At 38.0% G+C, this 13,906-nt stretch overlaps 1 protein-coding gene across 2 annotated transcripts in view; it reads right to left on the reverse strand.

Moving 5' to 3' along the window:
- gabrb4 (gamma-aminobutyric acid type A receptor subunit beta4) overlaps nucleotides 1-12,168 on the reverse strand; it is an 87,643-nt gene extending 75,475 nt beyond the window's left edge. For both annotated transcript variants that reach the window (XM_057820975.1, XM_057820973.1), the window contains exons 1-2: nucleotides 11,336-12,168; nucleotides 4,931-5,022 (exon numbers count right to left, since the gene is read on the reverse strand). In XM_057820975.1, the coding sequence (XP_057676958.1) occupies nucleotides 4,931-5,022; nucleotides 11,336-11,415 (172 nt within the window). In that variant the 5' untranslated portion in view covers nucleotides 11,416-12,168. The remainder of the gene's footprint in view (nucleotides 1-4,930; nucleotides 5,023-11,335) is intronic.
- Between the last annotated feature and the right edge of the window lie 1,738 nt (nucleotides 12,169-13,906).

The following is a 13,906-nucleotide window of genomic DNA, read 5'->3' on the forward strand; positions in this document are numbered from 1 at the left end:
TAGCCGAAGACGGCACACGCTCATGTCGGATTTAAGTTTGGATTTTTGAAGAACTACGAAAGCTGTACCACATACAAACAGGAAGGATTGTCTCAGGAGTGATTTGTTCGAGGATTCAAGGTAAATATAATATTTTTTGTACCATGCATGTGTGATTGAAGCATTTATTCACAGGAATTTTCTTCTTTGTTTACACATGGAAGCGGCTAATTTTCGGAACTGAATAGCCTCATACTTGGCAATATTTACGCGAAATAAATGCTACCTGCACATTTTTATGCTTTTAACCAAGAATCGAGTCTTTTTTACATCCATATCTATAAAGAATTTAGGGATTTAAGCATTTATTCACAGGAATTTTCTACAGAAAAGCTCTGTTTACGCCAGGCGGCTGCTAGCCTCATTCGCTAACAGAGTAGCATTGTACTTCGACAGTATACATAAAATAAACGCTAACTGCACAGTTTCTTTGCTTTTAACCAAGAATCGAGACTGTTTTACGTCCATACACCATTGCTATTTTGGTCAAAAACTTATATATTATATATTGCTATTGATCCTGAAAATATAGGTGATTACCGCTGCATTTGGTGATTTTTGTGCATCTAGTGTGAAATCTGAGACTTTTATGGTCATTTTAAGTTGTGTTATACTTATATAAGTTAATTCATCTGGATTTTATAGGGGATCGAGTTATTGAATTTTTTGATGCCGCTGCTCATGGAGACTCATATATGGCTAAGGTAGGTGCCTGTTTTGGTTTTAGGTCGGTAGCAGCTTTGGTTTTGAAAATATTTTAATTTGAAGTTTTGGAAAATAGGCCACCTACGAATCGGCCTCGTTTCCTGTGTGATGTCAGGTTATGAAGTCTATGGGTAGATTGAAAACATTTGGGTATGAAATCGGAAACTGTATATGAGACAAGTCAGCATTTTATTTCTGGATACCCAATTTACAATATAATTACATTTTTGCCTCGATATATGTATACTTGCAATACATAATGTAGATCTGTAAATATAAACGTAGGTCTAACACTTACAATTCAAATCAACAAAAGTGAGCACAAAAAAATTAGGCAGGTTGAGTTAATTTATGCTGATGAGCGTGCTTGGATATAGGACGTACTAGATATCAGCTGCAGCACTCAGTGGTTTTAAGCAGGTCAATGCTGACTGCTTGTACTTGTAATGTTGTGTTCAGATGAAAGGCCTCACATAATTGTCAGCTTACTCTTTGGATTACTTTGTGTTATATATCAAAGGACAAGTGATTGCGCTGCAAATGTTTAGCCAGAACGGACAATGGAATACTAATTTATCTCCTAAAGATCACATCGCTCACGTGACCAAAATGTCCATCAGCATCTTACTACCCACTAATGTTTCAGAGATGTCGGGAAGCCAAGAGCAGTTTTGAATGCAGCCATATCATTTATAGACTTCTTTCCACTACTATTAGAAAAGGTACCACAACATAGTGGACTGACTTGGGGTTACTTAGCATGTCTCCTAGAAAAATGCTTGTTTGGTGAACCAATGAATTGAATTGTCCATATAGGTGTGAGTGTGAGTTTAAATTAGGGCTGTCAAACGATTAAAATTTTTAATCGAGTTAATTACAGCTTAAAATGTAATTAACCGTAATTAATCGCAATTCAAACCGTCTATAAAATATGACATATTTTTCTGTAAATTATTGTTGGAATGGAAAGCTAAGACACAAGACGGATATATACATTCAACATACGGTACATATGTACTGTATTTGTTTATTATAACAATAAATCAACAAGATGGCATTAACATTATTAACATTCTCTTAAAGCGATCCATGGATAGAAAAACGTGTAGTTCTTAATAGATAGATAGATAGATAGATAGATAGATAGATAGATAGATAGATAGATAGATAGATAGATAGATAGATAGATAGATAGATAGATAGATAGATAGATAGATAGATAGATAGATAGATAGATAGATAGATAGATAGATAGATAGATAGATAGATAGATAGATAGATAGATAGATAGATAGATAGATAGATAGATAGGTATTAAAACTCCCTTCTTAATGTTTTCGTTTTATTAAAATTTGTAAAATTTTCAATCAAAACATAAACTAGTAGCTCGCCATTGTTGAAGTCAATAACTACACCATGCTCACTCCCCAAAGCCATAAAATCATTTGGACCCCAGCGCCAGCAGAGGGCCCCAAACAACAAAAAACAAGTAACAAGCGGACATTACACTGCTGTCATTTTAATCTGTTTGAGCGGGGCATGTGCGTTAATTGCGTAAAATATTTTAACGTGATTAATCAAAAACATTAATTACCACCCGTTAACGTGATAATTTTGACAGCCCTAGTTTAAATGGTTGTTTGTCTCCTCTAAACGTATCTGCGACTGGATGGTGAAATGTCTGAGAATCGAGACTGTTTTACATCCCTATCCAGACTGTTTTACATCCCTATCAATAAAGAATTCAGGGATTTAAGTATTTATTCAGAAGAATTTTCAACGGAAAAAGCTCTCTGTTTTCATAAAGCGGCCGCAGCACATTCGACACATTTAAGTAAAATAAATGCTAACTGCCCGGTTCTTTGCTCTTTTGACAAAGAATCGAGACTGTTTCACGCCCATATCTACAAAGAATTCAGGGATTTAAGCATTTATTTACAAGGATTTTCAATGGAAAAAGCTCTTTGTGATGATAAGGCGGCGCTACAGTGGCTCAAAGACTAGCAGCACATTCGACATATTTACGTAAAATAAATGCTAACAGCCCGGTTCTCGGCTCATTTAACAAAGAATCAAGACTGTTTTATGTCCATATCGATAAAGAATTGAGGGATATACGCATTTATTCACAAGAATTTTCAACGTAAAAAGCTCTTTGTATGTGTTTCCACTCGGTCGGCTTTGACGGAGATAGGCCCCCTTATGTCTACGCTTTCACATAATGCTGTATGATATGTTTATAAATAACGGCAAATATTATAAAAACCTCCAATCGAAATTTTACCTGTCTTAGCGTCAGTATCGCCATAAATAGACCTGTACCTGCAATGCACATTTTGAACAGCAGATGGGAACCGATTTGTGCAGACTTGCTACGTTGATGGGATTCCATAATCTATAGTAGTACCACTAATCTCCACTCAATAGTTGCACCATTGGACCACCAGGCCAACCAAACATGAGTAATGCATGCAAGACAATTGAAAATAGCAGCACATATAATCCACATACAACACAAAAAAAAAAACAATTTATTCCAAAATCAATATTAACTAATTGAATGTTCATAACCTTATACTAAATTCATACACAGCAGAATTAAAATTTAAAACCAATCATATGTATTAGTAGATAATTAGATATATTTACATTTGAGCAACAATCTGTGTTGCTTTGCTGCTTCTTTTGACACTTTGTTTTAGATTGCAGCACTACCTAATGCATTTACCATTTGTGGCAGGTCAATTTAATATAAATTCAAATATAAAATGAGTGGTAGTGAAGCTATCATAATTGTTGTATAATTTTTCCAATCAATATAATTTTGTAATAATTTAAAATTTATTAAATTGTGGCATATCAATATAATTTTTCCCATATCCCACAGCACTAATAAGAATCATGTTTAAATGAGGGCAATAAAGATGAAGTGGCTCGATTTTTAATTTGAATAAATGTGGAACTAAAGAATTTGTGTTCTATATTTAACTCACTTGCTGCCATTGATGCCCAGCCCATTTGAAGTAGGTGGCCTGACAGCAAATAAACAAATGTTCATTTGCTGCAACCCTCCCAGTCAAAATGGATTGGACGTCTCCTAGAGATGAACTCATATAAATTCACAGGAGGACGGGGGCTAAAAAAAAAATACATGATTGGTTGTTGCATCATGATAAGAGATTTTATTTTTCACATCACACAGCACTATTTCCGCAATTAACTGCATGTTTGGAAGAATTGTCAAAGAAATGTGCACAGAGACTTGTGATCCGAGCAACAGAAGGATTCAATAAACTTGTTTAGCAGAAAGACATTAAAATTAAATTAATGCGGCAGAACATGCATGATCATAAAATTTGCAAGCACGACGGGCTTTATACTGAAGATAGGTTTCAGGTTATTGTACGATAATTTCTGGTTAGGAAACACTGTTGTAAATTTAAGTGGTGAACCAAAGACTATTGCATTCCTTGCACTCAATTAATTAACATCACACTTCATTAACATGTCCTTTCAATGAAAAGTCTGCTTTGTACAACCATTTGATTTTTAAATGCAGTTAAATGGAAAAGGTTGCGATACAAATAGTCGCGATTGTAAGGAACATCATCGCCCGTATTTCGACCCAATGCATACTATATACTTGGAATGCGTTCAGCTATTTTTCCCCTCACATATGTGTAATTAACTCATTGGATGCCATTGACAGCAATAGACGTCCAATACAATTAAAGTGAAAGGGCTGGCAGCTAATGAACACTCTCCCTTCAAATGGATTGGATGTCTACTAGTGATAGCCATTTAAAATTCACTGAAAGACAAAAAGAGCCACGTGATTAAATGTCTATCATCGTCCATGGCACTGAAATTAAAGGTGGATACATACTATAAAACAGTTATGCATTCAGCTATTTTTCATCACACTTACCATACTATAGGTATGGTAATGTGTGTGTTATAGCACACACCTCGCCACGTTCGACCCACTTTTCTAGGGACACCCATCTCTGATATGTGAACAGATGCATAGTAATGACATGGTTGCAATTACTTCAAAGTGATGTTTTGCCACTGGCATGCACTTGGACAGATTCTCCCACGAGTGACTCATAAATTACACTTTAACTTGGAAATCCACTTGATCGAAAAGAGTTTGAACCCCCAAAGCCAGAGTTACAACACCTACCTCCAAAATCGGGCCTTAAACGGATGTCATATCCCTTCAGCAACTTGTCCACGGTAGTCTTGGCCACAGACATTCCGGTGCTTCCAGTGGAGCTGGAGGAAAAAAACCAAAAACTTGAAATTAACAGACAGCTTGAACTGGACTGTTTACGGTAAGGGTGGGAAAATCTGGTGACCTTATGATACGATACGATTTGCGACACAAGGCTCGCGATAACGATGATCTCACGACATGGCGCTACAACAATTATCGCTTCATTGGTCAGGAATTCTTTCTAGGATATTCTAGAAGAGGTTTTCATCCTTCTGCTGTGAATCGGAATGAGTTTATCACTCGTAGACATCCAAAAATCCCTCCCACTTCAAACGGACTGGACGTCCATGGTTGTCAGTTGCAGCCAATGCCAGGCAACGAGTTCATTTTGGGGCATTTCGGTCACTTCCTTTTCCTTTTGAGGGATTAACAGGTCACTTCCTGTTGATTTTTGGTTACTGGAAAAAGAAGTGACTTAAGGATGTCCCCACATGAATAGGACAGGACTTAAAATCAACAAGAAGTAACCTGTAAATCAAGGGCGTAGGTTTGCATAGGGACGGTAGGGACATAACACTACCAACATTTCAGGACGCTCAAATTATCCCCACCAACTTTTAAGCAACCTTTTTTGCATTATATAATGACTTCAGTTATATAGGTCATTTAGATTGTCTTCCTATATGTTGTAAGAAAGAATTGATCCTACCATTATTAAGTGAATTACAGTACTTTCATTACGTTCAGACTTACACTGACGCCTTTTCACTTGCTGAATGTGCCAGTCCATTTTTCACCTGAAATGCACGTTTGATTAGCTGATGACTTGAAACCCCCCCACCCGACCCCACCCACCCACACACACACACACACACACACACACACACACACACACACACACACACACACACACACACACACACACACACACATCCATTCACAGCCGGACAGAAATACTACATGCCAACCCCCTTCAAAGACGAAGGATATTAGAAGTTTTTTTTTTCCGCCAGCAGCAGGCACCGTAAGTAATGTAAAAAGACATCAATGTTGCGGAGGTGGGGAACACGCCACTAATTTTGCTACTGCTACAGTGCTTCAAGTCGAATTTACTCACTGGGATTTCTTGAAATAAGAAAAACAGCTAGCTGAAAATAAGCTTAACAGACTTATTTTAAGCAAAAAGTTTGTATATTTAATCTTAAAAGAAAAATTTGTTTGTCAGAAATGTTCTTAATTCAAAAATATTGTTGAAAACATTATTTGAATGATTTTTTTCCCCTTGACTTTGGTGAAAGATGACCAACTTTTAGATGTTGGGCTCAACACGAACTCATAGTAATATTTACTTAAAGTAAGTGGAATAAGTGGAATAATCTGACGCATTAATCTGCTAACTAGCCTTTAACATTCAAAAACAGATGGAGAAAATTATTTGACTAGATTTAAAACAAAATTATCAGATTAAGACGTTATAAATTTGCAGTGTGAATGTTAGTATAAGTCAATACAGATTTATTTTGCATTAATCATTTAGCCTATCAATTAATTAGGTTGATATTAGTGAGAAATGTAGCCCTGACCCCCATTATTAACCAAATATGTTTGGTCATATTAATCTCCCGTCCCCAGCAAAAAGTGTACATGCAGGTTATGCTGTTATATCGTCCCTACCAATATTAAGACCAAACCTACGCCCTAGCTGTAAATGGCCTAAAATGAACAGGAGGTGACCTGTAAATTGACTGGCTGCGAATGCTCTGGTTTCAGTGCGATTGACCTAATGTAGTCACTATTCTAATGGAAGATTTTGGCAACAAACTGTTGGTTCCTTTTTTTTCTTTTCTTTCCTTTTTTTTTTTTTCTCTTTTTTTTCCCAATGACACCTTTTTAAAACGATATATCGATTCTTGGTGGGAGCATATCGATAACCTTTTGGGTTCAAAGTATCGCGATATATGACCTTTTTGATATATTGTCACACTCCTGGTTTGCGTTGTGATTCCCCGCAAAAGGTCTCACTGACTAGTTATTTGGACAAATTGTGAAGTTGCCCCTTTTCATCAGTTTTAAATCTGCGTTTTTCTTAATGACCACTGGGGTCTGGTTTATAGTCTCTGTTCTAGTTCCGCAAATAAGTTCTTGATAGGATTGAAGTCAGCGTTATGAATTTCTTATACAAACATTGCACTATTGCCGTACTTGCCCATCAAATTTGCTCAGTTTCCAGTCAATTACTGCTATGCTAGAAGATAAACTTTCACCACTTTACAAAAAAAATATCTATATTAAGTTTTTTTAATAAAAAAAAGCAAAAATATTCTGTATTACCATGACAATAAAGAGCCATATTCTGTATTCTTATTGATCATATTTTAAATGCTCTCATTGATGCAGTTCTTATAAATCCAATGTTTTTGCTAATATTATTGTATGTTTCCTATTCCTATTCAATGCTCTCAGTCCAAATGGGTTACACGTCTATGGCTATCAATTGCAGTCAATGAGTTAAGATTAGGAAAATATGCCGTAATTTTCGCACTATAAGGCACACCTGACTATAAGCTGCCACTCACCAAATTTGGCATGAAAACGGCATTTGTTCATAGATAAGCCGGACTGGACTATAAGCCGCAGCTGTCCTCACTGTACTGTATTATGGGATATTTACACCAAAAGATATTGACTGGTAACTCTTTAAGACCAAATGAACCACCATGAGGCTTCGAACCAATTGGCTGCAAAGCTTGATTGCTTCAAAAAGCTTCAAATGGCCATCACTGCTCCCTTGAGGTAGACAATCAACCTCTGCTGCCACCTGCTGTCAACACTGTTGTTGTCCAACATGCTTCCTAGCATGCATTGCAGTGCTACAGAAAATAAAAATTTATGTTCAATGCTAATTAATTCAGTTACTGTTCCAGTTGTTTCTCTGATAATGAGATATGGTATTTGGCAACACTTTATTTGACAGTGGCGCCATAAGACTGTCATTACACAATCATAATTATGACATGACACTGTCATGAGCATTAATGAATGCTTATACCAGATGTCATTTAGTGTTATCCGGCAAATTATCTCACTTATGAATGGATATAAAAGGTCAGAGCTGGATGGAGTTAGTGACATAATTTTCCAGATGACACTTAATGACATCTGTTATAAGCATTCAGTAATGCCCAAGATAGCTTCATGTCATAATTATGACGGTCTTATGATGCCGCTGTCAAATAAGTTGTTACATATTAACCCAAATAAATCAACAAATAAGCCGCACTGGACTATAAGCCGAAGGATACAAAATGAAGGAAAAAAGTAGCAGCTTATAGTCCGAAAATTACAGTAGTTTTAATCAATAGGGACGCACGACACTACCTTCACTGCAAAGGAAATACAAACATGTAACATTCAAAGTCCAACAGGAAAGCTAACTTTTGAATTGTTAACACAAGCCGTGGCGGAACATGTTGATAATAATGCAGTACAGTAAGGAAATTCACAACTAAAAATGAACAGAGAGTTTTGTATCATTTTAGTGTTTTTTGTTTGTTTGTTTTTAAGGATGGGAGTGCGTTAAATCTTCACTCTACCATATCATAACATGCACAGACGCGCATACAGCCCACTGTTATGTATATTTATGTCATCAGTTCAAGCAATGAATATGCAGCTGTCTGGCTTTTATGGAAGCAGTTCATCCAAAATAGTAAATGTTCCAGTCATGAGTGTGCCTTTGCATAATCTCATGCAGGGTTACAAAAATTGCTTCACACGATGCTGTCGAGACACAGGTTTGGTTGGCCGCAGCGTGGAGACAGACTATACCCAGGGGCGATATCTAGTCAGCACGAGCTTGACTGACATCTTTAACCCTCTTTTTATGTTGTTCAAGAAAAACAATTCCGCTTAGGGCATGCTTGTTTATCTCAAAGCAACAAAAATGAAAAGAAAATAATGATTTTCTCAGTTTACAAATACGGGAAATTACCTAATGTATTACAAGGTATGTTAATTACACGTAAGAGAAAAACAGAACAGTACATGTTGTCTTATTTTATTTGAAAGAATAGCTGCAATACAAAATGATATTACTTCTCCTTTTGTATATAAAATGTTTATTTATAAACCAAAAAGGGGGACTTTTAAAAAATGTTTATTTGTTTTTAATTATTAAGTAATTAATTAATAGTGTTATTCGGGGCCAACACCAGGGTGAATTTGTGTTTTAGCCATTATTATTTTGTTTTTGGTATCATTTTATTAATCGATCATTTTATTTATTTATAAAAAATATTTTTTTAAAAATAAAAAACAATGATTGATAATTGGAAAAAAAAAGATACAATTATAATTGAGACCTGGGATGCAGATATGGTATGTGGCTGCCTCACCCTTATGAGGCTAAGTCTAGTACATTACGAAAAATAGTCACATGTCCATTAAATGGTTAATATTGGTGCCATGACCTGCAGCACCTCAATAAAGACCAGCACTCCATCTCACGAGGTGGGCGTGGAATGGGATTTAACTACCAGCCGATGGAGTGGGGGGGGGGGTGAGGAGGGGGGTTGGGGGGGTAAAAATATCTCCCCTGGTGGGAAGACTTTAGCTGGCGGCCTAGTGAGGGGATATGCTGCTCAATTAGCTCGTACAAGAAGTGCAGCTGTTCATCAAGCTGGATGCTCACGCAGAACCTGTGGGTTTGACACCCAAGGGCATCATTACAAGAAAATGTTGAATGACACCTGATAAGATTGCCCCCCCATTCCAGAAAATATCTTCTAAATATGAATGTCAAAAAGAACAATTGAGCCTTGAGAGATGATTCTATAGGCTTTGGGGGACTGCAAGAAAAAGGAGCAGGCCACATGGGATGCACACAGTACATCACTGCATTTAAAAACAAAATTAATTGTCGAGGGAATTCTGCCTGTTGTTATTAGACTCTTCCAGGCACTGTGTGATTCAACGAAACCACTTTAGGGGAAAGCGGGAGTATATTTAATTACAATCAAATGCAGTGCATTTTGATAAGTGTATTGTAAAGTTGAATAAGCATGGAACATCTTTTACATCCATTGACTATGATAGGCGTCATGTGGCTCTTTTCATCCGTTTTCTGTGAATGTAAACGAGTTTATCATTTACAGTGGGAAGGTGAAAATGGATTTGACGTATATCGCTTTAAATGGCAGTCAATGAGTTAAAGTCACATTTTATACTAATGTTCCATGAATCATTCGACTATAGTCTGGCTTACTCAATCAATTAATAAGCACTAAACTCCAGTTTCAGGATGAAGTTTCCCTATATCAGGGGTCATCAACCCGTGGCTCTAGGGCCGCATGCGGCTCTTTAGCGATGCACTAGTGCCTCCCTGGAACTTTTTCAAAAATGTTTGAAAATGGAAAAAGATGGGGTCCTGGGGGAGGGAAAAAAATATATATTTTTGTTGTAATATGGTCCCTGTAGGAAGACAAACATGATTCTAATTCATTGATATTGTAATGAAGTGAAACTTGAGGCGGCATCGTACAACATAAGAGTCATGTGGTGTGTCATTCTCTATAGGATGCACCACAGGGAAAATAAACATTTAATCATGAATGCTCATTATGTATTTGTAGCCAACTTAGTCATTTTGATAGTAGGCTAATATAACTAATATAGATACAATCCGCATGTGTTACCTTCATTATAAGGCTTACATAAAGCTTTTAATTGTGTTGCGGCTGAAGACATAGTTGTTTTTTTGTGGTTTTTGTCCAATACGGCTCTTTCAACATTTTGGGTTGCCGACCCCTGCCCTATATGGATGGAAACTTGAATCATAATGCATATGATTATGAATATTGGAATTTGGTATCGAGGAGGTCTAATGGAGTGCATTGGAAGCAATGTCAATTTCACTGAGTTTACCACTGGTAGACGTCCAATCCATTTGACATGGGAAGGTGGCAGTGAATGAACTAACGTCAATGGTTAATCCTCCCACTTCAAATGGATGGAACGTCTATCGCTGTCAATGGCAGTCAATGAGTTAAAGTCACATTTTGAAGTAATGTTACTTCAATCAGTGAAATATTCTGACTGACCCAATCAACTAATAAGCACTAAAACTCCACAATCGAGCTGAGGCTTACATAGTGCATATAATTATTATTAATATTGGATTTTGGTATCGAGGAGGTGCGCACATGGTGAGCGCCACAGCGACGTCTAATAGAGCGCATTGGAACCAATGGCTCTAATAAGAAGGCCTGGGCACCCCTTTAATGCGATTTGTCACGTCTCAGCCTCTTATTGACCAATATAATCACATCAATTAGTGTGATAGGTTTTTTGTTTTTTTGAGCGACGTTTTCTTACCTTTGAACAAAGCATGCGAAGGACAAAGCTGCCAGAGCTGAGAAAATTCCACATAATTTATCTTCTTGACGACCCAACATCTCCACAAATCCTTATTTCTAGTTTCTATATCCCAACCAGTCCAGCCAGGGGGTCCCTCCAGCAAATGCACAAACTAAAAACAGGCAATGGGAGAAGAATGTCGAATAAACTACCCTACATCTACGCATGCGACGACTTCAAGCAGGCTTCTCGGTGTCAAAAATCTTAATAATTGGCCCCCCGCTATGGAAATCCGTGCAGGTCACAGAGTCCCTCGACCAAAACCAACAGATCGGACATCTTGCTCAAAAACGAGCGCAGGCAGTGAATTAAAAATGTGAAAACGAAATGCCGAAAATTTCGACAATAAGGCAGAAAGTATAGTCTCAAATCGGTGGATGGAATTTCCCGGTCCAAGTGTGCACGAGAGGCATGGTTGCAGCTGCAGCAGCGGCGCTACGGGAACCAGACGTACTGATGTCGTTACACCTTTATTTCTTTCAGCTGGGAGCGCTGGACTCAAAAACAGAAAAAAAAATATTCGCTCCTTGCTTTCCCCTCTTGTTGGTGCTGCAGATGATGATGGAGATCAGCGCACTGAAGTCACTGAAGGGGAAATGCACATTGGGGAGGGAAAAAAAGCAAGTGGCTAATATCTGATGCAGACGTCAGAGCAGCCTATATCACCCCTCTCGTTGCAAGAATGCCCCTAATATGACAACGCATGTGAGATCCCCCTCGGCTGCAAAGCTATGAGAAAAGTCCACTTGTCTCCGGTTCAGGTACAGCACTTAAATGGCGTTTGAACACCCGAACGCGTTCCACCAAGTGACAGAGATCCAACCATCCGGAGACGTTTGGTGCGCAATTATTATTATTAATTTGATTTTGTCTCTACCGCCCATCTATTTTGAAATTCTCAGCTCTGTATTTAAAAAATATATACACAGAAAGACTCGAGGAGGTGGGGGAAAAAGAAAGGGGACACATAAGGTGAAATTCTTTGCAGCAGTCAACTGTCTATTTTCTCTCAAATGTACAGTGTATGTCCACTTCCTTATAATCTGATCCCGCACACATACACACCGTTTTTGCCTTACACATGAGAAACCAGTTTTCAAGACTTATTAAAAATTTTACGCATGAACACGAGTGTAAACAACACAGCCTTTGTGGAAATGGCTAACAAGCAAGCGCGCATCACCATTCAAGGAGCATACAAGCTTGTATTTTATACAGAGGAGGAGGTTTTCTTCTGGGATCGCTTTGCTGTCCAGTTGCTAAGCAACCCCATCCAGCACTGATGCAGTTGTGGTGATTCGAAGGCTTTGCGCAAAGGCTCGCTTAAATGAATAGACCCGCTACTGTCAATGCTGTGGTGTCAGTGGGACAAGAGTAGACAGTTACCTATCTACCATGTGTTTGGTGAGAAAAAAATGACAAGGGTCTTTATTATAAGACCTAAAGGACCGTAAACTTCATCAGCATTACTCTTTGATTGATGTTTTAATATCAGATTCAACAGTCATCTCTAGGCAGAACATCCCTGTTTTTTTCCCTGTTCCGGTGTTCTGGAAAAATGTCCTACATCGGCGAAACGGCTACAAGAGGCAAATTTGACACCCAAAGTATTACCGAGCGCTTTCAACTTGGTTTAGATGCATGCAGGCAGAACATACTAAAGAATATCTTAAAGTGCGTTCGACAGGATGAAAAAAAGTCTTAAATAGCATTATTATGTGAATTAAAATCATATTTTGAGACGATTCGACTATGTACAACAATTTGGCAAAGCTCAAATGACGAGAAATGAGTGTTTTAATCTGCCGTCTAGCCACGCCTACCATCATATGGCTATAGCGTCCCCAACAGGTGGATGACGTCAGCAGGGGGAATTATTCATAACAAGGAAAATGCGAGAGCCGCAAAATGTCATCGTTTCAATCTCTCTACTCCAATATTTTTAAAGGATATTCTTTTTATCGAAGTATTTTTCCCAATTGCTAAATAAATGGTATGGTCATGACAAATAACAATCTTGTGCTAAATGGAATATGAAATAATAAAAATGCATTTATTCACTACAACATGGCAAAATTACTCCATAATGGTCAAAACTGTCGACTTCACCTTTACTGTCGAACCTTCCGAACGCTATATAATGCTGCGGCAGTTAGTCAGGCTTTTGACATTTCCCTGCCCCCCAGCTTCGGAGAATGTAAACAAACCAAAAGGCGTGACAGATAGCCGACATGCTAACCCGAACCGAATGACGTCTCAAAGTCTTATTTTCGCTTTTCCAAGCGAAAAATCACACAAAACTAACCCGGATCATGTCACACTTCCGCGGGGTTGTCGATTGTCTTCGGCGATCGGCAACCCCTGCTACTATGGACAGGAGAGCTCGCCGGGTAAGCAGCTGAAGAGTACCACAGGACAAACCGGCTGACGTCGGAGGAATGCGTAGCTGCCACATGGTCAACACGAATATAATGAAAAATAATGCTTTACTACACGCCGATGACGTAAATAAACAGCGGCGTGCAGTTG

This window comes from Corythoichthys intestinalis, chromosome 18 (assembly GCF_030265065.1).
Source record: "Corythoichthys intestinalis isolate RoL2023-P3 chromosome 18, ASM3026506v1, whole genome shotgun sequence".
Lineage (NCBI taxonomy): Eukaryota > Metazoa > Chordata > Actinopteri > Syngnathiformes > Syngnathidae > Corythoichthys > Corythoichthys intestinalis.